Source organism: Bipolaris maydis (genome assembly GCF_028858645.1).
Source record: "Bipolaris maydis strain C4 unplaced genomic scaffold PSV08scaffold_5, whole genome shotgun sequence".
NCBI classification, from domain to species: domain Eukaryota; kingdom Fungi; phylum Ascomycota; class Dothideomycetes; order Pleosporales; family Pleosporaceae; genus Bipolaris; species Bipolaris maydis.
Window position 1 is genome coordinate 258,568 of NW_027093861.1, and position 24,849 is coordinate 283,416.

The following is a 24,849-nucleotide window of genomic DNA, read 5'->3' on the forward strand; positions in this document are numbered from 1 at the left end:
CAACACATTCCCATCGAACTTCAAGCTTACATCTCGTTCATGATATTCGATATATTTGCCTCTTGGCTATATTTACAAATCATCTCATCATACACGTATCACTCAATCGCACACACCCTCTTTACTTTGAGCTCCCAGCCGGGTTACTGGGCCCATCAACCGCCCGCTCCACATGCCCCGCAATCCCATTCTTACTCGCATCAAACTGACTTCCAATCACACCGTCTTTGCTAAACGGACCTCCGATCGCTTGACCGATTGATCCTACCGCGCCATCTGGGTTAACTGTTTCCCTCGAATGTTAGTACATACCATTATCAAACTGAAGACGAGGATGTAAAATGGGGACAGGTGAGAAGAAGGAAGGAGAGTGATGTACAGTTCTTGCCAATTGCACCTGCAGAAGAGAGCATACTGGGGTTGTCCTGGGGAATGGCGTTTGTGGATTTGTTGGCGCCGAGTTTATCGGCTGCGGAGGTGGTGCTGTCCATCATGTTGTTTGAGCCGGAGGGGAAGGTGGATTTGGGTGTGGATTGGTTTTCGGTGCCCATGCCGAGTTGTTCCATTAGGGGCCCGGTAGACTTGGGCATTTTCCTGGTATTTGGAAGAGGGTGCTTGGGTGCTTGTTGTGGTTGGTTTTGGTTTTCAAGATGTTGGGTTTGGGTTTGGGTTTGGACTGTGGATGTGGAATGTACTTTTTGGGAGTTGAAAAGTATTATTTATATTTAAGGTAATACGTAGGTATTGTGTGAGATGTTGGGTTTGGGGCGCTTGTCGTCACTGAGAGATAGCCTTCGTGTGAGTGGGTGATGCGCTTGAGTGACAATCGTGATGTCATGACAACACTTGGATGTGAAATCATCTTTTGGAACGGGAGGAACAAATGTCAATGATGTAGTAGGCTCCTTTTAGATCGGAATCTAAACAAGTGGCTTGTAGTTCTTGAGACGTGTAGATCGTCTGTGTTGGAGATTTGTTGGGTCAGTGGGACAATGGCAGGAATGGCGTTGTGGTGGTGTCATTGGTTTGCATGTTAGGGTCATGGTGAAATTCACATGCGCATGGGGCTTGAATGGGATATTTGGAACTGCATTCCGTCATTGATTCTTTAGTTCTCGAAGCCTTTGAGGTTCGTGGTACGATGGGAGAATGGGTCGAGACTAGACGAATGGGGGATGGAGTTCCCAGAGTCTAAATGTGGATGATGTGTTAATGCGGATTCTCCGCTGTTGCATGTTCATGTAAGGAACATACAATAGCACAAGAATGAAACAAAAAAGGCAAGAGAAGCTGGAGCGCTCATTTGACGTATTGTAGCTTAAGTTGCATATTACAATTCTTCCCCTGGGGGTTTTCGCGTACGAGGAATGCAAAGTTAATTACTGTCCGAAATCACGCTACGGCCAACCACATATTCTGTACTATAATGATGGCTCGTTTAACAATTACTTTGTCTCAAAGTTCAGGATAAGTGATGTTGTATCGAGATGTTTAGAATTGGATTACTTTACTTGAACAAGATGCATAATGGTAGAATGTGAGGAAAGAACAACAGCTGCGCATATCATCTCCATAAGATCTGCGACAGTATTAGAGTACGTCTAATTCGTCATCGAATCCAGCTAGTATATTAAGCTACGTCGTACACAGCCCACGTGTATGCGTGGCAACTAGGATAGCAAATGGGTAACCCTCTACCATACCTCTACCCCTACCCTAGGTCTGTGCGACCGCTACCATACCCCTATCATACCTCTGGATAGGAGATATTAATATGCCAGCTTGTACAGCAGGAGTAGATGATCGGGCTGAAATACAAAACGAAGTCTACACTAAGTGCTTCGAGCAAAGCGCCTAGTAAGCTAGGCCGTTTGGATGGTCGAGAGATGACTAGCACATCGGTTTACTGATTGAGAAGAAATCCTAGACCGTCAAGTTGACAACAAAGAAGAGAAGAAGAAGAAGAGAGCTGTAACAAATCGACATAACTAATGCCGAGAAGACTTTCAATTAGTAATATCATCGGCACTCTTCCACATGGAAACAACAAAATGATTGAGTCCTTGATCGCATCTTGATTTGGATGACTTCAACCAAAAACACAAAATCTTCTTGTATATCTTTAAACATGTATACATTCGATGCGGTGACTAGACCCGAATAATTGTGAATAAGTACAATCACGACGCTAAAAAATTGACTATCACTACTTGCTCCTAAACCTGCCCCCAAGTTTTGGAAACGTCAACGGTAACTTGAGCTTGGCGACAAAATGATTGATACTCTCGGCCTTTGTGAGCTTCAAATTTGTGAGATCGGTCTGTGTAGGGGGTGTAAGTTTGCAACCTAGTTCAGCAAAGTATTGCTTGATCCTATCGGTAACGTCAGCGTGTGCTACAAGGTCAATCTGCAAGCAGAGCGACTTACTCCTTGTTCTCGAGTTTGAGGTCTTCGCGGAGATCATTGACGTCGACGGCTTGGTCATCGACGATGAGGGCTGCGGCTGCAATGTGGGTCATGAGATTATCGACGTTCCAGCGAGGCATTTCGGAGCTCCTAGGAAATGTTAATATCGCCACTTGTAGTTGGAGAATGGAAAACACTCACCCTTCTGGGGCAAACTTCCTTCTGATAGCCAAAACACACCCGGCTGGCGCATCCTCGCCCATGGCTGCTTCTAGCTTGCCCTTGATGGGTATCTTCTTCGGCCGAGTACCGCCTGCACCAATCAAAGCGGCGTTGAAGTTTATGCAGAGCAAAATAAAACGCAAGACCTTTAATTTTTGGATTTGCTTGTTCTTGGCAAGCTTGACGATGCGCCTTGCGACGTACTTGCTGGTGACTTCGACACCTTGGCCGGCTGCAGATGCCTGAACCCAGTCCTTTACGTCGAGCATAGTCATTAGCTCGCTGCCGACAACGGTACTGATGGGGTAGACATCGCCGGGGTATTCGGCAGCGAGATTTGGAATTGGACGTGGTTTTGAGCTGTCGACAGCCGCTGCAAGGTCTTGGCTGGTGGGCATGACACTGGTGGAGGAGGACATTTGCTTCAAAACGTTCTCGGCAACCTCGTTGGCTCCGGCACCACTCTTAATGGCGTTGAGCGTGCGGTCCTCGAGCGCCTTTCTTGACTTCTTAGATCCGAACTCAGCTGCAAGTGCAGCTCTCTTTGCCATGATTGTATTGTTCTGGGCCTCGAGCGCTTCCTGCTCTTGGCGCATCTCTTCGACTTCGCTTCGCAGTGTGCTTCGGACAACGACTCTCTTGACGGGGACAATCTGCAGCTTGCTTGTCGCCGGATCGTAGACACCAACATAGTCTTGCAGCTGGCTCTCAGAGCTGCCATCGCACTCTTCCTGTGCGATATAGTCGAGGCGAGGATGATCAGAAGACTGGAAGAGCAGTTCGGTACTTTCGCCTTGTGGGAGGACCTTTGTGCGCTTGTATGGGGCGAATGAGAGTTTGGGGGGAACTGCAAGACCAGGAGTGACAGCTTTGGAAAGTCAGCGGGAAACGGCAGACACTGTGGGCAACGGCGCAGGTATTGCGACAAGCTGGGGAGGCAGTCACATACCGAGCAATGGGCCCAGCGTCTCTTTGCTCTCGACCATGTCGACACGGACATTGCCCTGGGGCGCAACGACGGCCTTCTTCTTGGGCCGGTCGCCGTTCTCAGCGTGTCTCTTTCTCTTCTTGTCGCTCATGTCGTCGGTGCGGGCGCGATATGGGAGGGCGTGTCGCGCCATGTCAAAAAGTTCGACCTTGAATTGGCAGAATGCCGGGGCGGTGAGGAGAAAGATGGTAGGCGAGCGACAAGGGTGTCGACTAGTAGCGCGGATGGCATGACGTACGCGCGAATCACGCGTCCCGGCCCTCTTCACTGCCGCATGTCCCAAACGCCATTGTTGTGGCCAGCCATCCTGGCGCTGCCCTATTTGGATCCATCAATTGTTGCAACTGGCTCCGACGGTAACGGCGTGCCGTGTAAATAGGCAATTCCAACTGTGCTTTCATCCCTCCTTCTCCCTCGAGTGACCACATCATCCGTCTCCATTGCTTCTTTGTCCCCTGCTAATCTCCTCTCCTCGCCTCGCCTCTCCTCTCCATCCATTTCCCCACCCCCGCAATGCCTTCCGTCGCCCAGAAAGCCGGGGAAATTGTTGATCATGTTGGCCATCGCGTCCACCATGCCGCCAAAAGCGTCGAGGCCCAAATCGGGGCTACCACGAACCAACTCCTCCCACCCCGTCGCCGGGAGGAGATGATTGAGCAGTCACGCGACTATGCCAATCGAAACCCCAAGACAGCAGTATGTTCCTTGCAGGCGCCTGCATCATCCTCACTGACAATGATGCAAAGGCATTCCTTACCACCCAAGCCGCATTCACCGGCATTCCCCTCGTTCTCTTCCTCGCCTTCGCAGCCGCCACCCTTCTTGTCTCCTTGACGACCTGCCTTTTCCTCGGTCTGCTCGTCTCTCTCAGCGTCACCTTCTTCGTCGTTGGTTTTGCTCTGCTTTTTGTTGTACCCACTGTCTTCATCGCTAGCTGCTCAGCCACCTTCATTTTCATCTGGGGCTTAGCAGGCTTCATCATCCTCCGCAAGTTCAATGAGCGTGGAGCATCAGCCAAGCCTAGCACTCGCTTTGGTGGTACGGTGAAGAACGGCAATGCTACTGGTACTGGAGGAACATATGCAGATGATCCAACAAGCTCTGGAGACGGCGGGCCAGTGAATCGAGTACATGGTGCTGTTGAATGGGAAAGGAAGTGGGCAGATGGAGTGAAGCCTGACTCTGTTGTGCTGGAAACAGACAACGCCTACCAAGCGCTGAAAGCGGCAAGTACGGAACCGAGCCTGTATGCATGGTTGCTAACCAACGACCAGGAGACCCCCGTGCCTTCAGTCTCGTTCGCGTGAGAGCAGACACCATGAATAACCAGGACGCAGTAGATTGTTCTATTCATCAGTGCACCATCGTAGTGTAATCCACTCCTTGCTCTGTAGTTATTGACCTCTAAGGGCCTTTACAATAACAACAGCAGTAAGCAAGAACATTAGATAGTCACAATAGTAGCACCGAAATTGACATTACAACACTTGTAAATGACATAGTCATCAAGTTGATTGAATCCCTATAAGTCTCAAAAAGACGTCTATATCAAGGCCGATGCGATCTGGTTCTACTGTCATCATCTCAGCTTGAAGATGGTCACCGATTCTATGTGTCGTAGAAAAATCAGGGTGGGTCCCTACCTGTTGGTGCTCCTCGTGCCTGCCTCAACCTACAGTCACTTCAAGACCCTCCAACTTGCCATCCTCACGCCACCTCTCTAACATTCGGGTAAAGTCCACTATACCTCCGCCCCAAATCACTGACTTTGCCCTCTTCATCATTGCTTCATGGTCATCCGGCGCCGGCATCTTCAGTGTTTCACCCTCCAGATTTTGATGCCCTGGCGTGCAGATAATGTTTGCGCCGAAGAGGCCCGAGCCCTTCGCAATCGCCGTGCCCCACCCTTCTTCTCCCTCAACTGAAGGCTCAATCACTACAGTTCCCCCTCTATCCAATGTCTTCCTAGAGGCAATTTCAATAATAGAAGTCGCGTGCTCAGTCATCACATCCATGACATGGGCCCAGTTTGCTGTTGCGGTACTCTGATCCATACCTAGCATGAAGAGATTGGGAAACCCGTTGGTTAGAACTCCTTGGAAAGTGCTGACGCCCTGTGTTTCCCACTTTTCTGATATTTGACGCCCATGACGACCAATAATCTCCGTGCCGGTACGCGCCCCTGGAGCCCCTCTAGCACGCGGTGAACGATACCCAGTGCTTAGAATAAGGATATCAACTGGATATTCTTGACCGTTGGCAACAACACCCTTCGTTGTGACGCTTTCGATTCCAGCCCCATCTGTGTCAACCATGTGGACATTGCTGTTGTTGAAGGCTTCCAGATACTGGTCACTAAAAGTCGGACGCTTGCACCATGTCGGGTACCAAGGCGTCATCTTTGCAGCCGTTTCTTTGTCTTTAACAATTTCCGATATCCTCGAGCGAACTCTTTCACTGTTTTTCGAATCGAGCGCGAGCAATTTACCAATATGCTCCTGCACTTTGTCACGTGTAACATTACCAAATCGAGCGTTACCGTAGAGGGAGCCGAAGCTTTTTACTTGTAACCATCCATGATTGGGGTCTTCATCTTCCAATTTCAGATTCCCAACCACCGCTTCTGCAAAGGCTTCCCTCCGAGCTCGTTGCCAGCCAGGCTTCGCGGCTATCCTCTGATGCCAATCCTCAGGATCTGTATCACGTTGACCTAGAGAGTACACCTGAGGAGGTGTGCGTTGGAATACATAGACATCCTTGGCGAACCTAGCTGTTTGTGGAACAAGCTGGATTGTAGTGGCACCTGTACCGATGATACCCACTACCTTGTTTCTGAGCTTGATCATGTCTGGCATTTCGTCATTGGCGGAGCCTCCGGTGATATCATAACTCCAACGCGTTGCATGGAGCAATGGTCCGGAAAACTGTGCCAATCCAGGTACTCTGGGTACTTTTGGGTAAGGAAGCGGACCAGTGGCAATGGTAGCCATCTCAGCATAGAACGAAAGATTTTCCTCTTGCTTTCCTTCTGGACCACGTCTAATAACTACACTAGCCTTCCAGGCCTTGATCTCGTCGTTCCATTCGAGTTTGTTGGCTTGCGTGCGGAACAAGACTCGATTAGTCAACCCAAACTTGTCGACAAGCTGCTCCAGGTACTTGCGAATCTCAGAACTGGAGGAATACTTTTTCTTAGGCATATATCCTGTGTCTTCCAAAAAGGGAATATAGCAATATGACTCAACGTCACAATGTAATCCCTAATATTGCTGTGGTCAGTTTCATCAATGCAGCTCCCAAGTAACACATAAACAGCGTACCGGGTACCGATTCCAGTACCAAGTTCCTCCAATCCCGCCAGCGGTATCAACCATAAGTATTTCTTCAGGTTTGAATCCCTTTTTGATCAGTTTGATTGACATGATAATTCCGGCTATCCCGGCTCCAATGATGAAAAACTTGACGCGACCATCGCTTTGAATGGGCAAAGGAAGTGCATCAAGTGCATCGTGATCGGCCCATATATCTTTAACAAGATTATGCAGACGTTCATTTTTGCTAAAGTGAAGCTGCTCATACTGATTCATACCGTCCTCTCTCAAGCGCTTCGCTGCTTCGAGAGCATACTTTTGCACAATTGGCGCACCGGGATCGTTCACATCGATAACAGTAGCGGTAGCCATCTTTCTTATCACACCAAGATCCGTACTGTGCTACTGAGATCAATCGAGAAGAGTCTTTGTTCACAGGGCCAACGTAATAGAAGCGCGTGGGCGAGACCGTCAATAAGGTGTTTGTTCTTCATGCAAGATAGATTTGGATAGACACGTAAGTAAACACGCGGCAAAAGCTTTATAAGTAGCTCCCCAGGAAAACCTTACCTAGTAAGACGATGGGTCGCCCTGGTCTAAAGTTTCGGGTCTCACGCTTACTGGGCAAATGTTTGGTCGACAAAGGTAACATCACAGCGTATCTTTGCGTGTGTAAGATTCACCCCGCATCAAATGATAGCGGGGAAAGAGGCAAACTTGCGGGATTTCTCATATATATCTTCTGGCCTTGAGATATATTAAGCCCGAGTGACGAATCGAACGACGAGAGATGCAAGTGCTGAGTTAAATTGTCGGACCGATGATGACGATCAACCCGTTTGGTCTGTAGCATCCTTGGTGTGAACTGATCAATGGATCATGTATATCTCGCACACGGTGGCGTTCGATCGACGACAAAGTCGAGAATACGATCACGCCACTGCGAAAGCACAAGTGCATAGTGCGCGGGTAGTTTGTCCTCGTGGTCTCCACCAAGCAACGTAGCAATGTCAAAAGTGTGCGTTGCAAATGCCCCGTGGTTGCGTATTGGACCTGCGAACGGGTTGCCAAGGTCGAAGACGTGGAAATAGGTGGCGGATACGAGGTCTGCTTGAGCGAGACTCAGCGCTGCGGCAAAGAAGCCAATGTCGCTTTCGAATAGACAGATGCGCTGGAGAGCGTCTGTGTCGTTGGCTGTGGAATTGATACCATACAAGTCTAAGAGGGCTGTACCGTTTCTAGCACCCAAGACGTCTTGAGGAATGTTGGTGAAGGCTTCAGCATGACCACTTCTACTGGTGTCTTTGCTCATCATGTTGTAGGATATCCCGCCGTCATACGTAGTCGACCCGATAATCTGCGCTTCGACCGGTTTCGCCCATTCACGCCAGTTTCGAGGAGCCAATTTTCCTTGCCTTGCTAGCTGCATACTCGGTCGCTCAAAGGGAAAATATGTACTGTTCGTATAAGGCAGGCCGACCCAGGCTAGATCCCTGATCTTGGACACATCAACATTTATCATATCGTTTGCAACAAGTTCTGCGTCTCTCTCGCTACCATCAACCTCGTTTAACGACATGGATACCTAGTTTCTTCGCCTGCTCTAGAAAGTTGGCATCGTGCTCATTCGGCGTCATGGCAGGCATCGTAACGGGCGTCCTGGAGAACATGATAGCGCGCTTGAACAGCGGCGTGTGCATAGTCTGCACTGAAATACTTTCAGCCCCTGCGCTCTGCCCGATAGCGGTAATGTTATCAACATCTCCGCCAAAGCCGCCAATGCGCATTCGTAGCCACTCGAGTGCGAGAACCTGATCGTGGATGCTGTTGTTCTCCAGGACCAGATTCCCCGCGTGGTTGGAGTGCAGAAATCCGAGTGCGCCCAGGCGATAGTTGATTGCCACAGATATGATGGGCGTGCTGCGTTGTATGGCGTGGCGGACGAGGTTCTCCGGGTTGTAGTATGGTCGGTTTGCCGAGCCTAAGAAATATGCGCCTCCGTGGATGAACATGAGAACGGGTAATTTGGCTGTAGCGCGTATTTCCGCGTTATCATCTATGAGTGTTCTGGATAGGTGTATAGAGAAATTCAAGCAATCCTCCGATTGGGACGTCAAGTAAGTTAGGTCGATAGTGCAGACCGAAAAAGGTTATCATGCTCACACCGACCCTTATTTTCTTCAAAAATTTGCCAAAATCGTAGAAACATAGAGTCTGGATGATGAGATTATTGATGTTGCTGTCATCTGCCAAAACATTATCATTGGCCAGATGTAGTTAGCCGCTTGATCTGACATCACTTGTACTACTTGCACCAACATAGCACATGTTGCATTCTGATGCTCACGACATCGAGAAACTCTAGGCTTCTTGTTCTCAGTTCAGCGGACGAATCTTGTACTATTTCCAGAAATGTCAAGAGATGGTTCCTGCTTAAGCGATACCAGAAACCATCGTGCTGGAACTACACTATCATCACTAGTAGTCCCCAATTATTAATCACAATGCATGGAGAAACAGGTTTGATGATGTGATTGCTTCTATCTTTCGTATTTGGTATCAATCTCAGGTAGTTATCTTGTAGCCCCCACTAAATGATCCGCCGGCGTTTGCGCCTTCTCCATTTGGCTAGAACTATGACAGTTAGCCTAGATTTTCACATGAGCATAGAAAAGCTTGGTACTCGAAGTGATTGAACTTAATTTTGCTTCGATTGAGATTATTCTACGTCCTCATGTAAAAAATGATCAAGCATCTCCTTCTTGCTTCGCTTGCTGTCGGGGCATCGGCTCGTCCTGCGGCCTTGTCCGATACAAAGCGCAGCAATGTCACTAACCTCAGCGTCGAAATATCTATTGCCAACGGGCTATTGGATACACCTACCGATGGTCGCCTTGTATTGATGTTTGCGCCTGCTGGAACCGATCCTCTCGACGACACCGATGTCACTTCATCACCCAACAAGATCTTCGGAAAGAACGTGTATGGGTTTGGATCGAATAAGGCCGTCACGTTGTCCGGTGGTGGTAACGACAGCACTGCAACTGGCGTCTTTGGTTGGCCAAATCCCAGTCTTGAGAACATCGACCCTGGTACCTATAGTGTACAAGCGTTCCTCACCATATACGAGACTGTGACCCGCAGCGATGGATCCATGGTCAGCCTCCGCTTTCCATGCGGCGACGGTGCGCCAAACGTCAATGGCTATGGGAGTTTGGTAACACCAGTTACAAACATCACCATATCTGGCCGCCAACAAGTTGTCCAACTGAACTTGAACAACATCACCGAAGTTCCCAACTTCAACGGGAAAGAAATCGGCGGATGCAACCAGGGCAACTATGAGGACACGAAACTTCTTAAGCATATTAAGATTCGTAGTGAGAAGCTAAGCAAGTTCTGGGGGCGAGACATGTATGTGGGCGCCAACATTGTTCTACCAGCCGGCTACAATGCCAACGACACAAAGACACGGTATCCCGTCATCTACCACCAAAACCATTGGACAGGCGGTTTTGGCGCATATAATTATGGTAAAGATGAGACCTTCACCTCCATCTGGGACAAAGGTATCATCCCAGCCACAGACAGCAAACCCGAACGGCCAGTCCCGAAATTCATCACTGTTGCCTTCCGCCACGAAGCACCCTACTACGACGACTCGTACGCCGTCAACACTGCAAACCTCGGGCCCTATGGCGACGCCCTAAATGACGAACTCCTGCCCTACATTGACCAAAGATTCAACACCATCCGCTCCCCCTACGCCCGCATTCAAGACGGCGGCTCAACCGGCGGCTGGGAATCAATCGCAAACGTAATCTACCGCCCCGACCTCTTTGGCGCCTGCTTCTCTTCCTACCCAGACTCGCTCTCCTTCTACCGTCACCAAGACATCGCTCTGTACACCGCTTCCAACGCCTACACTCGCGACGACGGCAGCAGCGTCCCCAGTATCCGGACCTTCGTCAACGGTACGCAAGTCATCGAAGCCACTGTCGCATCCGAAAACCACTGGGAACTCACCTTCGGCACTGCCTCGCGCTCCTTCAACCAGTGGGATATCTGGAACGCCGTGTTCGGTGTGCAGGGCTACAACAGTTATCCGCTTGAGCCTTGGGATAAGGTGACTGGCGAGATCTACCCCCAAGCTGTGGCATACTGGAAACAGTTCGATCTCACTGAATACATCATTGCCAATTTCAAGTCCAGCCGTAATCTCGGTATTGCGCTTGCTGACCGCCTTTTCGTCTACGTCGGCTCGTGGGATACGTATTTTCTCAATGAGGGTGTGCAGGAGTTCCGGGATAGGACGGATAAGGTGGGTGGGAAGGGTTGGGCGAATGTTACTATCTTACCGGAGAAAATACACGGGGGCAATTATCAGGATAGGAATATCTGGGATTATTTGGAGTTGGTGGAGAGGTGGGTTCAGGAGCATGCGCCGGGGGGTCTCAAGCCGCTTTGCGAAGAGTGTACGGCGCCGTCGACGCGTGGGAATGTTTGGGATGAGGTTATCAAGTACGGTGGGCGCAAGGCTGCAGTTGGGCGCCAGGCGGATCCAAGGATCCAAGGGGCTGGGATGGTGGTTGTGGGACAGCAGGTTACGGCGAGTGTTGGGCGCTGGGATCCGGGTGTCAAATTGACTGCTCAGTGGATTCTGAACAGTAAGGCTGCGGATGAAGCATTTGCTGTCCATCAGGGTGCGAATGTGACGTACACGCCAACTGCAAAGGGTCATGTGCAGTTGCTTGTTACGGGCGAGAAGCGAAACTATGCCACTGAGACAAGGAAGAGCCAGAGAGTACTTGTTGAACGTTGAGGCTTCTGGGTAGTGTGTATGTTAGTACATATGGTATTCCTGCATGTTCTTTGCAGTCAATGTTTAATATTGATCTTTTTCTCTGTAAATCCACCCCTCTCTTCTCACATGACCCTCTTCCAACGCAGTAACTATATAGTGGATGATGACTGAGTACGTATGTGAGAAACTATAAGTTCATTGCTTACTGAACGAATCGTTTGGTTGCAGTATTAACACACGTGACAGCAGTGTTTCAAGCATCTTCTTCAAGAAATCTCACAATGTATAATCATAAGTCAACAGAAGTAATTTCTTGAAAGATCATTGATTGAGAAATCCACTTATCCTGGAATGTCCTCTGCCCTAGCCATAACACCAGTCATGTGACGCCTTTGTGAGTGATGAAATAAGTTAGATAACATGATATGAAAAAAAAGAAACGCCTGCTTCTCATAACCCATTTCAAAAACCATGACGGTCTAGGATGGTGAACAGTTCTAGCCTTGGGACCCTCAGCGCACATGCCAGGAACCAGTGGATGGGATGCTGGTATTGGCATTTACTAGCACAAAGCATAAGCCTTTATCCGTTGTGCAGCAACATGTTGATAAGAAAACGAAGGCAAAATATATGATGGGCTCAAGCTTCGCCAAACAGGCGGGCAGTGATGTCGCCCATGTAAGCCTCTTCCAGCTCATAGTCCTCACCACCCATGCGATCGATGCCGACATACTCAAAGGCTTCCACGACAATCTCGACGTCGAAGCCCATTGCCACAAAGCGGTCTATTAAGTCCTTGTTGTAGCCCCTGTATGCTGCCAGTTTGGACTTTTCTTCGTTTTGCTTAGCCTGTTGGGCCTTCTTCTTGATCGAAGCAGCCGTGGCACCACCGCTGCCTTCTGCGATTTCTTTTTGTGGCGCACCGGCATACTTGACCGCCCACTCACGGGCCTTGTGTTCAAACTCGGCCGGGTTCCGGATGAGCATGCCGGCGACTTCTGCGTCTTGAGGATCCTTTGGTTCGGGTGTGCTGAGGAGAGATTGGAGCGAGATGAGGGCGGATTTGATGGTCAAGACTGGTGACCATTGCGACGATAGAGTGTCTAGACAAATGGCGCCCTGTGCTTGTTAGTTCGGGGTGGATCCAAACACCGAATCGTAGCAGCGCGGGTACTCACCGTCTGTGAACTGACGTTGGGGTGCCAGATCTTGGTGTCGAACTTCATGACGGGCGGGCGGAAGGGATACTCGCTGGGGATCTTGATGTCGACAAAGTAGGTGGCGCCCTCGTATGGGGTATCGGGTGGCCCTGTGAACTGGCCGCGCAGATGTGTAAGATCATCGCCGTTTCCTGCGGGCTCGACAATGATTTTGGAGTGCTGGTCGTTTTGGATATCGGCAATCTCCTTGGCAATGCGCCTGCTTCGGTTCGATGTAGCCATGGCAGCGTGTTGGTGGAGTGTGTGCAGTTGAAAGTGAGGCGGGGGGAAGAAAGCAGGGTAAGGCTGGAGGAAGTAGGCAGCAAGTGGGTGGTGGGTGCAACCGGGGGTATTTCTAGACGTGAGAGTCAGCCTGAGGCCCATAACGACCGGTGCGGGGAACGCATCGTGGATGCGGCTGGAGAGCGTGTCTGGCAATCTGCAGCCATGGACATATGCTGGACCAGAATGGGACAAGCAAAACACGTCACCAGCCTGTACCGTATGAGCGTGAGGGCCATGTACGTACCCAGTGGAGGGCGTAGGAAGCTCGCCGGCGGGGTTGAAGCTGGACGGCGTGGATCCTCCAGATGGTTCGAGACCCAAGCAGTAGACGGGATGGGTGTGTGTGCGTGCCTGTTTAAATGAAGGCGTTTATCAGACGAAATCTGGCGAGTCCGTTCCTGCAAAGTCTATATAAATGTAGCATGTATGGATTGGGGTTGACAGAGCTGGGGCTCCAGGCGGTATCGAGTGCAGTGACGCCACAGCGGACTAGTCCCGACCCCCGACATGCACGAGCTTCGCCATCAGCACATCAACACCTCTTACAAACATCCACGGCCTCCCAAAGCCCCCATCGCCTTCACCCCCACCACACGCGCCCGGCCATCCTATCATTGACCCCCTTCATTGGTATCCTCGCTTGATCCATTCACTTCTGCCTGAACAGGTGTCATGGTATGTAACATTGCTTCTTCCCCGAGCGGCAACCACGATATGCTGACAACGCCTAGGGTAACCAGCAGTCGAGTGCAGGAGGCGGGCCTCCAGGTGATGATAAGAGCAAGAAAGACAAGGTGTGTACCGACTGCCGTCTCAGATGTGACAGCATTTGCGAGTCGGCCATGTGGTGCCTCAACCCAGACACTGACAGCCGCCTTGTAGAAGGATAAGCCAAAGTACGAGCCCCCGCCACAACCCACGACCCGCATCGGCAGGAAGAAGAAGAAGGCCGCTGGTCCCAGTGCCGCTGCGAAGCTCCCCACCGTCTACCCGACCGCGCGATGCAAGCTACGATATCTCCGGATGCAGCGCATTCACGACCACCTGCTGCTAGAAGAGGAGTACGTTGAGAACCAGGAGCGCCTCCGCAAGGCAAAGGCCGTCAAGGAAGGAAATGCGCCCGCCGCATCAACCGCTGGAGAAGGCGCGGAAGACCGGAATGCCGACGAGCGTTCGCGTGTCGACGACATGCGAGGCAGTCCCATGGGCGTTGGCAATTTGGAGGAGCTCATCGACGACGACCATGCCATTGTCTCGAGCGCGACAGGCCCCGAATACTACGTTTCCATCATGTCATTCGTCGACAAGGATCTACTCGAGCCTGGCGCGAGCATCCTCCTGCACCACAAGTCCGTCTCGGTGGTCGGCGTGCTCACAGATGATGCCGATCCGTCCGTCTCAGTCATGAAGCTCGACAAGGCGCCCACCGAATCATACGCAGATATTGGTGGTCTTGAGTCGCAAATCCAAGAAGTACGAGAGGCCGTCGAGCTGCCTCTTCTACATCCGGAGCTGTACGAGGAGATGGGTATTAAGCCACCGAAAGGTGTCATTCTGTACGGTGCCCCCGGTACCGGAAAGACACTGCTGGCCAAGGCTGTCGCCAACCAGACGAGCGCCACGTTCCTGCGCATCGTTGGTAGTGAGCTTATCCAAAAGTACCTTGGAGACGGTCCCAGGCTAGTCCGACAGCTGTTCCAGACAGCTGCTGAGAATGCCCCCTCTATTGTCTTTATTGACGAAATCGACGCAATTGGTACCAAGCGTTACGAATCAACTTCGGGAGGTGAACGAGAAATCCAGAGAACTATGCTCGAACTGCTGAACCAGCTGGACGGTTTCGACGACCGTGGTGATGTTAAGGTCATCATGGCCACCAACAAGATTGAGACGCTAGACCCTGCCCTGATTCGTCCTGGTCGTATTGACCGAAAAATTCTCTTTGAGAACCCTGATCGTAAGTTGCGACATCTATTCAAGTATGCCAGTGCTAACCATCATCAGAAACCACCAAGAAGAAGATTTTTACTCTCCACACCTCCAAGATGTCGCTCAACGAGGACGTCGATCTTGACGAATTCATTAACCAGAAAGACGACCTCTCCGGTGCTGACGTCAAGGCTATCTGTTCCGAGGCCGGTCTCATGGCCCTACGTGAGCGCCGTATGCGTGTAAACATGGAAGACTTTAGGACTGCGAGGGAGCGTGTGCTCAAGACGAAGACTGAGGGTGAGCCTGAGGGCTTGTACTTGTAAGTTTGAGACACGAGTTATGTCTTGTATCATATTCCCAGCCTTTAGCTACACGCCAGTGTGCTGGTTGCAGTCAAAGCTTGGTTATCATAGAGCCATAATTCATGACCAATCATCTTCTGTGGTATATCTTGGTTCTGCATGACTCACGTGAGTTTCCAATGCGTATGTTATTGCTATGCTGGGAATGTTCTTGTGTCGAATAAAGGGAGTTCCCAATACCATGTACGCTAGTCGCTCCTTCCATCTCCAAGGCCTCACTCCTGACTAATCGTGCCATGTTGCGAGTCAAGCGTTGCCATAATCTCTTTTATCCCCCTGGCATTTCACTTAGCTCCCTTTGAAATCATGTGCAAATTTATACCTCTCAAACGATGGACACTCAAAGTTCCATATTGATTACGATGAAAACATCATCGATTCACTCAGATATGGCTGCAGGCGCCGATTCCAGAAGCTCAATGTCTGGTAGTGAATAGCAGTACACCCACTCTGCAGTGAAAGAACGCGAGCACAGGCTGCGGAGGGCAGGCCGGATGGCGCAATAGTGAGAGAACGGTACCAGACTGCTGCCTTGAGGTATCTATACTCATCAACAGTGCCTTTTTGGTCAGATTCACTTGTCAGCTCCTCTTTCCAGTCAACTGCAACCAGTTTCCACTAAGAGCCTTCTCCTTTTAGTTGGTGAGTTGACCGGTCGCCATCAGTGCTCGCGAATAGTCTAGCCACGATCCCAACACAATCCACTCAGCCTCTGACCATGAACATTGCGGCCCCAACTTTCAACGCGCTCAATAAGCCTCAAAAGCGCGCTCTGATCTTGCGAGATCAACTCCGCTTCGTCGACCCGCACCATTTAAATGGGTTCCTAGAAGGAGTTGGTAAAGATGAGCCACCAACGTACACAAAAGTCAATGGTGTCATCCAACCTAAACTCACACTGGTCACACTCAAAGCAGAAGCCACACATTTTGACCTTGGAAATGTGTTGCTCCCTGAGGAAAAGAATGCCATCTATAGGGTCCATCTAGTAGTCGAGAATGGCCAGATAGATCTGCGCGCCGAAGATCCGCTTCCACAGGAGGAGGATGTTCTTGACTCTGTACCAATTCATGGCTTTATTGCTAAGGGCATGGTGCCTTTATTCAGGGATAAGTTCCAAGCCATCTATTCCCAATTGAACAGAATCAATGGAGCTAGGCGGACAGCTTACAACATGGCGAACCGGGCGTCAACACCCATTCACGATGGAGAGGTATGTCATAATGGACTTCTATTTGTAGAGCTAACATATGGTCATGTGCTTAGTTATGTTGGGAAAAGATCACTAACTCTTCTTAGACTCTCACAAGGCTTAATCCTCCCAAGCGTGAGCAAAGCCAGCCAGCTTCACAATGTAAGCATATCATTCTTGTACCCAATACCAATACTAATAAACAACAGTATATCAGAGTGGATCATACCAGGTCAAGCAGCATGTTTCAAACAAGCGCAAACGCACAGGTCTTGACACCATCCCTGAAGACACAAAGAGCAGGATATTCGACACTATTCCAAGCAATATAAAAGTCAATCTCTTCAACAGCATCGTGGAAGCCGCCATTCCAAACTTTGATAACGTGATGATGGCATCCTGGAATGTCGTATCCATCTATTCCGCCTGCGGGAGCGACTTCCCCGACCTCCACCGGTCAATTGTTACCTTGAAGAGCGTACTCCAGGATTTCGACGAGGCATTCGGTAAACGCGTTGACCGAGAGACCCCCAAGTACCGGCACGATTTCTGCGGTCATACAGAGGGTGACGAGAACGGAGGTGGTGATGGGAACCGCACACCAGACGAGCATAGACATGACGGTAGAACTCGCCCCATCTCACACGCCCTTGTCAACAACGAGAATGCTGGGGGAATCGTAGGTCAACCAGAAAATCTGAATGCTGACCAACACAAATCTAAGCAGAAGGACGTCGCCACACCAAACGATGACACTGAACAAACCAGCGATGAAGAGAAACTAAACATATCATCACCCTTCCAACCACCCCGCCCTGCAAACGTCTCAGAAGGGAAAGAAGGAGAAATTACTCAAAACGAAACACAGAATCCCCGTACAAATCCCCATTCCTTTTCCTCACCAACCTCATACAACACCACCAAGTTCCCGTCCAGAAAATGCCTCAGCACCCGTTCTGCTACTCCCTACAGCAGAACTCAACCCAACATCGTGCCAAAAGATGCTCGCGCACATGTGCACAACCGCGCTACTACACTTGATAGACATCCAACTCCCTTGATGCCTTCGCCCAGAACAAGCACATTGGGTGCGGCGCCTGTGGCGAACATGGTGCCGAATGGGCAGAAAAACAGTAGCGAGAGTAACGAGAGGGATGAGGAGTGAAATCACTTACTCTGTTGATTCTGAAAGTGGAAGGAATTGAGTCTGACTACCAAAAAAAAAAGGAATACCAAAGTATGTAGTTGGCTGCACGGGAGAGGTGTACTTGCACACCATTAAGGATTACCAGGGTGAGAAAGCAGAACCGAGGAAAAGTAAAACCAGTCAACAAACCCCCCTTGAAGAACGGGTGTTTACATAGCCACATTAGTTTGGGGGAATGCAGAAAAATGTTATAACTTGCTATTTGATCCAACAATGCATACAGACAATATCGTGACTCGACCACGCAGTGCCAGTGCTTCATGCAAAAAAGAAAACGGGGGATACGTTCCAGACTTTCTTTCAACAAGAGTAAAAAAGAAAAGAAAAGAAAAGGAAAACAGGAAAAAAAGAAGATGTCGGTGTATCATCATCATGCGTTGGAGCAAGCAAAAAGTAAAAGCAAAATAAAAAAAACGCCTACTCCATGCATGATCGGGCTAACGCTCGCATCGGGAAAGCCACAAACAAAAAGCAAACAAGAAGAAAGAAGGCCGCTCATTCAAATTCCAACCTCCCCCTCCCCCTCCCCTCCCCCTCCTCGCAGTTCACCTACTCACACACCTCCTCACCCCCCTCATCATACTGACTATGAGCTCTCCTCAGCGGACTCCTCTTCTTCTTCTTCTTGCCCGCCCCACCACCAACACGCTCTCTGCCCCCCTGCGACTGAAGAAGATGATGATGATGATGCTGCTGCTGCTGCTGGGTCGACGATGACGGAGATGAAGCAGGCGAAAGGGGTTCCTGGTTCTGTTCCTCGGCTTTCAGCAGGTCCATTGCGCGGTCGACTTCTTCCCACGAGGGGCGGCTATCGCGGGTTCCGTTGGGAGTTGCGGGGCCGGATTGCGTGGCTAGGACTTGGATTCGTGCGGCTTGGTCTTCGGACATGGGGGTTGGGGGCATGTTGTCGTGGGTATGGTCGCGGACGGGCGTAGATTGCATGCTGTCGAGGCGGGGGGAGAGACTGCTGCCGCGGCGGCGAGCGATGGGGGTGTCTGGGATGGGAGAACTGCATTCGACTTGGACAGGGCTGCGTAGGCCGTCGGTTTCGGCGTCACTGTGGTGGTCACTGAGGCCGGCGGAGGTGTCGCTTTTCCACATTTTGCGGAAGGTACTGCGGCGCCGCGCCATGCCCGTTGTGTTTGGTGTACTGCGCGTTGGTGATGTCTCGAAGAAGCTTGTATACTTGTTGCCCAATTGGTGCACAATTGGGACGTCTGCGCTGGATCCCAGCGTGCCAGACCGTACAAAGAGCACCAAACCAAGGCACAAGAGTAACAGTGTGGACTGCACCACAGCCATTCTCTTCTGCCAAACAAGCTCGTCTGCCAGCAAGCTCAGCCTCGTGCCAATCTCGCCCATTTCAGACTTTTGTCTCTCCTTCATACTCTCCAGCTCAATCACTGTGCTCTGCCACAACTGATCATACATGTTGCGGAAACTCTTGAGCTCTATCATCACTGTACTATTCAAGTGATCCAAGAACTTTTCAGTCTTTGCCAGTTGCCGCTTCTCTACCTTCATAAACGCATCCCGAAGCGCACGAGACTGCTCCTCGATATACTGCAATGAGAGTGTGCTGTTGGCCTCGAGATACTGAAGGCGCTTATGTATCGATTTGAAGAATGACTCTTGAGTGGATGGAGTAGGAGCATTTGGCTGCGTAGCCGAGCCCCGTCCTTGCGACTGCGCCTGTGGAGGAACGACTGTGCCATCACTAGAAACTTTGGTCAGCGAACTACTTGAAGATCCCGAAGCTATCGATTCGGTTGAGAAAGTTGCGGGATTGTCATTGGGTGGGGCAGATGGCGAGATGACCACCACGGAGTCGGTTGTGGAGCCGTGAACTGGCGATGAGGCTTCGGCCTTTTCAGTTGTCGAAGTTGCAGTGGGGGCGTTGTTTTCTCCAGGACTTGTTACATTCAAGTCTCTCAAGTTATCCGTAGGGGTTGGCGAGGAGGCCGAACTTTGTTCTGAGACCTGTTGATTCTGGGGTACATCAGTCATTTGACCGGCTGGTTGCTCCTTTGCAACTGTAGAGGAGCCATAGGCCTCAGAGGATGGGCTGGGAGAGTCCGGTTCCGTATAAGGCTCGGGGGTACTCTTATGACTGGTTGTATCGACGACCTGTGACGCTGCGAAGCTCGCACCATCATCTTTGAAAGCTTCCATGGGTATATCCTCTGGGGGCAGCGGTCCGCTGTCCGCCGCCGGTTTTTTGACTTCGACACCGTCAGCCTCCAGATCTTCGTCATCATCAATTCCTCTCGCCTCTTCCTCTTCTTGTCTGAATTGCTCCAACATTGTAGTGCCGTGCACACGTAGTAAGCTAAGTGGACAATAGTATTCATTTCCATACTGCGTCAAAAACTCGACGCGAAGATATCTCGCCCAAATCTGTGGCTCGGTGATGAGAAAAGGCTGAATGTCGCGAGAGTTGCGTGCTTCAAATGTGCCCAGGGTCCGCCACTTTTCCATCTTGACAGGATAACGGTCTGACACGCTGACTCTAAAGTGTCGGAACATGGACGAGAAAAACTCATAGTTGGCGAGAACAACAGTATCTACCAGGATGTCGTCGCACAACTCAACTATGAGGAACTTGTTGTCGGCCGAACATATGTTCAACATGTAGCTGTCCTTGTTCTCGACCAAAATCGAAGAGGAGCTTTTGGCCTGCTTGTTAGCTTTGAGAACAGTGGCAGCGCAGTCAAAGGAGGCATAGTTGAATCGCTCTTTGCACGTCTTGCCAGCGTCTTTGCTTAGCGCCCACGATCCTGGAGCCACTTTGCCGTCACCATTCGCAACCTTTGTAGCCTCAGCATTGTGCCGGGCCTGCTGAAGACCGTTTGCTACGCCCCCATCTTCTGGGCGTCCAAACCCACTAAAATCAATCGAGATTTCGCCCTCATCGCCAAACGAGTCCAGGGCATTGACATTGACGGGTCGCCGACGAGGAGCTTGATTTGATGCTGCCAGTCTGCCCTGCCCAACATTCTCAGGTGACTGACCGGCCTTGGCCAGATTCTTCTTCTTCCATTCCTCAAAAGACAAAAAGTTTGCATTGTCAAAAGGCGAGTCTACCTCAAGCTCTAGCTCCGGCTGCGTGTCTTCGGTACCACTGCTTGGTGCACTTGGCGCCGCGCCAGTCGCGTCTGGTTGTGATGATGCGTCCGAGTGGGCGTTCTTTCTCTCCTCGTTTGCGATGCCCCCTGACCCCTCCCATATCCCAGGGGCTGGAGTTTGCAGACCCGCGATGGCCCCTCCTTCAACGCCTGTACCGTTCACGATAGCCGTCTCCCCTGGCGCTGACCAGCTCGTCTTTGCGCATTGCTGCGGTAACGTATGTGTAATGTAGTTGATGGTGCGGTACGGAGAGGTGCTCTCGCTGTCGGAGTATCTTCGTGTGGACAGGGGCGAAGGCGAGGGCGAAGGCAAAGGCAACGAAGTGGCTTGCGATGTACGGTGTGTCGTGGCACCTGAATATGCACCAGCAGCGCTTTGTTCAGCAGTCGTCGTCTCATTCGCTGCCGTCTCAGCGAGTACCGACGTGGATGCGCTGCATAGCAGCAAAAGGATAGTCCAATTATGGAGCGAGGCGCCGGTCGTGAGCATTGCTTGGGTGCATGTCTTGCGCAAGCAGGTTACAGTGCCAGGTGGCAGATGGAGGCCTGGGGTAGTTCCAGGTGGCCTGTCCGATATTAGAGATGGATGACATGGGGTAACCGCCCAAGTTTCTGGGGGGGCCGAAAGCGCAGCCACGGAGGAATGCGCGGCGTGAACAGGCGTTCGTGTCTGACACGTGTGGCTGTTTCACCGCTTCCATGGGTGAATTGCTTCAGCACAGCGCAATGTTTAGCGAAGCCAATGACGCTGCCAAGAGCACAACATGAAGGCTTAATATAGCAACCACAACCCTTGCCATCTATCTTGTCATGGGGATTTTCTCATCAGATACATACATATACGATTACTGTTTTTTGTATTCTTATGCTTCAATCATAAATCCCAAGAGCATGAGGGCTTTGTCGTGTCACATACAGTACTGAGCCCATTTCCCAACCAAGACCAAAACAAAAGGAGAGGCATGCAAAGACTCAACCAGAGGGTCGTAGCGTGGCACGCGACACGCTCATGTACAAGATTGCGTGCTGTTCGTATAATCATTCCATCAAGGTTGCCGTCCTGCACGTGATCCACAAGCAGGTTAGCAAACCAAGCCCGATTACCAGTCGTCGAGTCTATGCCCAATCATCCAACCGCCCAGCCAAAAGACATACCAGCCGCCAGCTCGGTCAGGACAGCCCATTGCTCCTCGCTATCATGCGCCATCGTCTAGTACTCGTGTGTATCGTTATGGTGATCCGTGTTGTTGCTGAAAGAAAACGCCATACGAGAGTGCAACAAGTGCCGATGTCCAAACGGTTTCGCTATACTATGGGACCAAGCGTAAAAGGGGTATGTCCGGAGAAAAAAAGAAATCCAAGTCGAGTAAGAAATGAAGGCAAACATCCAGGGGAAAATGGCCGAAGATGAGGACGTGTTAAAGGAGCCGCGGCAAAGGGCTAAGAATAAGAAGGACCAGCCTGGGTAGAGTTGGTTTAGAAGCCTTCGTTGCCTGCGCGGCAGACTTTGGCCTCGGAAACCCACTCCGAAGCAAGGACTTGGTGCGCCGTCAAACGACGGGCGGGTATAGGATCGAGAATTGAGTAAATGACGTTACGACATTGTCGCTAGATGTGTGTTAGCAACAGCTTGTCCTAGCAGCGATTTGTAAAGTTTCATGACTCACTCTTCGCAAAACCTCAATAGGTCGGTATCCCTCCTCCTGTTTTCGATCCTCGAGGTAACGGTCAAAGAACTCGTCTTCGCCCTTTTGAGCAACACGCCACAGATGGCGGCCCGTCCTCATGGCCATGTAGATGATGCCGCAAGCCCACACGTCGACAGCGCGGGGGTCAAATTCCTTATCAACGTATTCTTCAGGCGCAATGTAAGGAGCTGAACCGCACAGGCCAGCAGTCATGTGCGCTTCCTTCTCCCAGGCCATACGGAAGCATTCGCCGTTACCAAAATCGGTGATTTTTATGGAGCCGTGGGTTGTCAAGAGCAGGTTTTCGGGTTTTAAATCACGATGTGCAACACCCATCTCGTGCATGTACTCTACACCACGCATCAGCTGCTTGAAGAAGCAGTCTGCCTCGGCAACTTCGAGCTGGCCGGCAGCGAGGACGAGGGTGTACAAATCACCACCAGAGCAATACTCCATAACTTCACAATATGTGCCCTTTTCGTCCTGGAGCAGATCGAGCGTGGTAATGACGTTGGGATGTTGCATGGAGGAGGATATACAAAATTCAGATGTCAGGCGCTTTTGATATCGCTTGGCAGACTCGCCAGGTCTTTGCTTGAACTCCTTGACGGCATATAGTTGCTCTCGTTTTGAATCCTTGGGGTCCTGCTTGTGTGCGACACGAACAATACCAAAGGCTCCGCGACCAACAACCTCTTGGCACTTGCCATACTTTTGGACCAACGTCTGGGGGAGGGCGTTGACGGCATTCTTCTGCTCTGCAAGCTTCTCCTTTTCGTTGCGCATAACATCGACCCAGTTGGACATGAGACTCAGCGGCTGGTCCTCTGGAGCTTCACCCTTCTTCTTGCCCAGCATCAAGTTTTGGAACATGTCTGAGAGTTTCTCCTGACGCTTGGCAACCTTGAGGTGGTGTTCGTGGGAGCCGTCTTCGTTGAGCCAGAAGCGCTTGTAGGGCGCCGTGGGGCCATCCTTTTTGTTGACGGAGCCCTGGCGCACTGGTGGGGGGCGGCCGTTGGCAGTCGCGCCATTTGTGGCTTTGACGTCGCCGTTCTTGTCGGCGTTGGTAGAGCTCTTGATACCCATCATGCTGCTGATGCGCGACGTCATGGTGGGCTTCTTGGGTTTGAGCAGCGCCTCGGCGGCAGCTTGCACACTACTTGCGCCGGAGTGGCTCACGGTGGGAGTAGGACTCGCTGGAGCGATAGGGCTCACGGCCTGTGGAAGAGCCAGAAGTGTATCTGGTTGGGAATGGACCGACGATGCAGTTGAGGCCGAGGCCGGGGGAGAGGCGGCGGGTTTGGCCGTCGTGGTGGGCGGGTTGGTGGTGGTAGGGGCCGCCATGGTGGTACCTCGTTGTCTGGTGGAGACGAGGAATGCGCGACAGGGCTCGGAGGTTAAGGGTGGGGGGCAGGCGGGAGTTCACTGGCAGCAGTGGCGGCGGCGGCGGCGGTAGTAGTGGGAGTGGTAGTGGGAACAGTAGCAGCAGAAGCAGTAGTAGCAGCAGTGGTTTGGAGACGCAGGTGTCTCGCGGGCAAGAAGCCCAGGGTGAGTTATTGCACGGCGGTCAAAACGGCGTATCTTCGTCGACGGTGGGTGGTGGAGACAAGGTTCGGCAGGTGCGCGTGAGGGGTCTGGAGGCGCAAAAACACGGTGGCGGCGTGGTCGGGCGGCCGGGGTGGGCGTCGTGTGAAGAGCAGGAGTGTACGTATGAAGCAAGGCGACGATGGTCAAGGGCGGCTTGGAGCGTGGGAGGTCAAGGGCGTCTTTGAATTTGCTTGCGCTCTCACGGGGCACTGGGGAGCCACACAGGGTGGCTGTGCAGCAGATGATGTCGATGGGTGGACGTTGGCCGACGGATCCGCGACTTGCGCACCAACAAAGCCTGCAGCGCAGCAAGTAGCAGGCTCGGCGACACTTTTCAGCAAGAAGAAGGAAAAACCAGCTGGCAGAACTGGGACGAGTGGCGGGTCAAATATTGCCTTTGTGCGAGGGGCACACCCATGGTTGATGGTGCACTGCCCGGCCGCCGTGTACGGCTTTCTAGATGAGGCCTGGCTTGCGGGATTTTCGACATGTTTTATTTTGTACTTACGCCAGTGGTTGCGAGAGCCAGTTGACCGCTGCG

At 51.3% G+C, this 24,849-nt stretch overlaps 11 protein-coding genes across 11 annotated transcripts; 4 read left to right on the forward strand and 7 right to left on the reverse strand.

The window, feature by feature from the left end:
• Window positions 1-104: 104 nt before the first annotated feature.
• Window positions 105-590, reverse strand: PSV08DRAFT_360951 (uncharacterized protein; the record flags this gene model as incomplete). The annotated part of the gene is made up of 2 exons (XM_014220902.1): window positions 105-285; window positions 380-590. 2 exons carry the CDS (start codon window positions 588-590, stop codon window positions 122-124), a joined length of 375 nt encoding a protein of 124 aa, XP_014076377.1. The 3' UTR covers window positions 105-121.
• Window positions 591-2,143: 1,553 nt separating this feature from the next.
• PSV08DRAFT_387927 (RNA polymerase I associated factor, A49-like protein) lies at window positions 2,144-3,749 on the reverse strand (the record flags this gene model as incomplete). Its single annotated transcript, XM_014220903.2, has 4 exons — window positions 2,144-2,372; window positions 2,428-2,556; window positions 2,608-3,496; window positions 3,578-3,749. 4 exons carry the CDS (start codon window positions 3,747-3,749, stop codon window positions 2,207-2,209), a joined length of 1,356 nt encoding a protein of 451 aa, XP_014076378.2. The 3' UTR covers window positions 2,144-2,206.
• Window positions 3,750-3,885: 136 nt separating this feature from the next.
• Window positions 3,886-5,140, forward strand: PSV08DRAFT_285453 (uncharacterized protein). Its single transcript, XM_014220904.2, has 3 exons — window positions 3,886-4,312; window positions 4,363-4,842; window positions 4,891-5,140. The coding sequence occupies exons 1-3, from the start codon at window positions 4,130-4,132 to the stop codon at window positions 4,921-4,923; spliced, it is 696 nt and encodes a 231-aa protein (XP_014076379.1). The 5' UTR covers window positions 3,886-4,129; the 3' UTR covers window positions 4,924-5,140.
• Window positions 5,141-5,283: 143 nt separating this feature from the next.
• On the reverse strand, window positions 5,284-7,299 carry PSV08DRAFT_177115 (uncharacterized protein; the record flags this gene model as incomplete). Its single annotated transcript, XM_014220905.1, has 2 exons — window positions 5,284-6,876; window positions 6,937-7,299. The coding sequence occupies 2 exons, from the start codon at window positions 7,297-7,299 to the stop codon at window positions 5,284-5,286; spliced, it is 1,956 nt and encodes a 651-aa protein (XP_014076380.1).
• Window positions 7,300-7,804: 505 nt separating this feature from the next.
• PSV08DRAFT_349939 (Alpha/Beta hydrolase protein) lies at window positions 7,805-8,939 on the reverse strand (the record flags this gene model as incomplete). The annotated part of the gene is made up of 2 exons (XM_066092827.1): window positions 7,805-8,466; window positions 8,513-8,939. The coding sequence occupies 2 exons, from the start codon at window positions 8,937-8,939 to the stop codon at window positions 7,805-7,807; spliced, it is 1,089 nt and encodes a 362-aa protein (XP_065949285.1).
• Window positions 8,940-9,670: 731 nt separating this feature from the next.
• Window positions 9,671-11,834, forward strand: PSV08DRAFT_220185 (Alpha/Beta hydrolase protein; the record flags this gene model as incomplete). The annotated part of the gene is made up of 2 exons (XM_014220907.1): window positions 9,671-10,112; window positions 10,188-11,834. The coding sequence occupies 2 exons, from the start codon at window positions 9,671-9,673 to the stop codon at window positions 11,747-11,749; spliced, it is 2,004 nt and encodes a 667-aa protein (XP_014076382.1). The 3' UTR covers window positions 11,750-11,834.
• Window positions 11,835-11,994: 160 nt separating this feature from the next.
• Window positions 11,995-13,648, reverse strand: PSV08DRAFT_220190 (ubiquitin-conjugating enzyme/RWD-like protein). The gene is made up of 3 exons (XM_014220908.2): window positions 13,460-13,648; window positions 12,910-13,285; window positions 11,995-12,850 (listed from the first exon to the last, which is right to left on the reverse strand). Exons 2-3 carry the CDS (start codon window positions 13,171-13,173, stop codon window positions 12,371-12,373), a joined length of 744 nt encoding a protein of 247 aa, XP_014076383.1. The 5' UTR covers window positions 13,174-13,285; window positions 13,460-13,648; the 3' UTR covers window positions 11,995-12,370.
• Window positions 13,649-13,759: 111 nt separating this feature from the next.
• Window positions 13,760-15,771, forward strand: PSV08DRAFT_199460 (P-loop containing nucleoside triphosphate hydrolase protein). The gene is made up of 4 exons (XM_014220909.1): window positions 13,760-13,890; window positions 13,947-14,009; window positions 14,098-15,172; window positions 15,220-15,771. Exons 1-4 carry the CDS (start codon window positions 13,888-13,890, stop codon window positions 15,468-15,470), a joined length of 1,392 nt encoding a protein of 463 aa, XP_014076384.1. The 5' UTR covers window positions 13,760-13,887; the 3' UTR covers window positions 15,471-15,771.
• A 456-nt stretch (window positions 15,772-16,227) lies between these two features.
• Window positions 16,228-17,866, forward strand: PSV08DRAFT_349943 (uncharacterized protein; the record flags this gene model as incomplete). Its single annotated transcript, XM_014220910.1, has 3 exons — window positions 16,228-16,722; window positions 16,809-16,863; window positions 16,911-17,866. The coding sequence occupies 3 exons, from the start codon at window positions 16,228-16,230 to the stop codon at window positions 17,864-17,866; spliced, it is 1,506 nt and encodes a 501-aa protein (XP_014076385.1).
• A 600-nt stretch (window positions 17,867-18,466) lies between these two features.
• PSV08DRAFT_199461 (UNC-like C-terminal-domain-containing protein) lies at window positions 18,467-21,717 on the reverse strand (the record flags this gene model as incomplete). The annotated part of the gene is made up of 1 exon (XM_066092020.1): window positions 18,467-21,717. A coding segment is annotated over exon 1 (3,057 nt), but the record flags the coding sequence as incomplete, so codon positions are not given.
• A 759-nt stretch (window positions 21,718-22,476) lies between these two features.
• PSV08DRAFT_35606 (kinase domain-containing protein) lies at window positions 22,477-24,169 on the reverse strand. The gene is made up of 2 exons (XM_014220912.2): window positions 22,701-24,169; window positions 22,477-22,641 (listed from the first exon to the last, which is right to left on the reverse strand). Exons 1-2 carry the CDS (start codon window positions 24,063-24,065, stop codon window positions 22,510-22,512), a joined length of 1,497 nt encoding a protein of 498 aa, XP_014076387.2. The 5' UTR covers window positions 24,066-24,169; the 3' UTR covers window positions 22,477-22,509.
• Window positions 24,170-24,849: the final 680 nt, after the last annotated feature.

Coding starts and splice junctions, on each gene's coding strand:
- PSV08DRAFT_220190 (XM_014220908.2), bottom strand. CDS start 13,173: ATGGCTACATCGAACCGAAGCAGGCGCATTGCCAAGGAGATTGCCGAT. Junction 12,851..12,909: donor CCAACGTCAGTTCACAGACG/GTGAGTACCCGC, acceptor TAACAAGCACAG/GGCGCCATTTGTCTAGACAC.
- PSV08DRAFT_199460 (XM_014220909.1), top strand. Junction 14,010..14,097: donor ATAAGAGCAAGAAAGACAAG/GTGTGTACCGAC, acceptor GCCGCCTTGTAG/AAGGATAAGCCAAAGTACGA. Junction 15,173..15,219: donor TCTCTTTGAGAACCCTGATC/GTAAGTTGCGAC, acceptor AACCATCATCAG/AAACCACCAAGAAGAAGATT.
- PSV08DRAFT_285453 (XM_014220904.2), top strand. CDS start 4,130: ATGCCTTCCGTCGCCCAGAAAGCCGGGGAAATTGTTGATCATGTTGGC. Junction 4,313..4,362: donor ATCGAAACCCCAAGACAGCA/GTATGTTCCTTG, acceptor AATGATGCAAAG/GCATTCCTTACCACCCAAGC. Junction 4,843..4,890: donor CCTACCAAGCGCTGAAAGCG/GCAAGTACGGAA, acceptor ACCAACGACCAG/GAGACCCCCGTGCCTTCAGT.
- PSV08DRAFT_35606 (XM_014220912.2), bottom strand. CDS start 24,065: ATGGCGGCCCCTACCACCACCAACCCGCCCACCACGACGGCCAAACCC. Junction 22,642..22,700: donor CTATTGAGGTTTTGCGAAGA/GTGAGTCATGAA, acceptor ACACACATCTAG/CGACAATGTCGTAACGTCAT.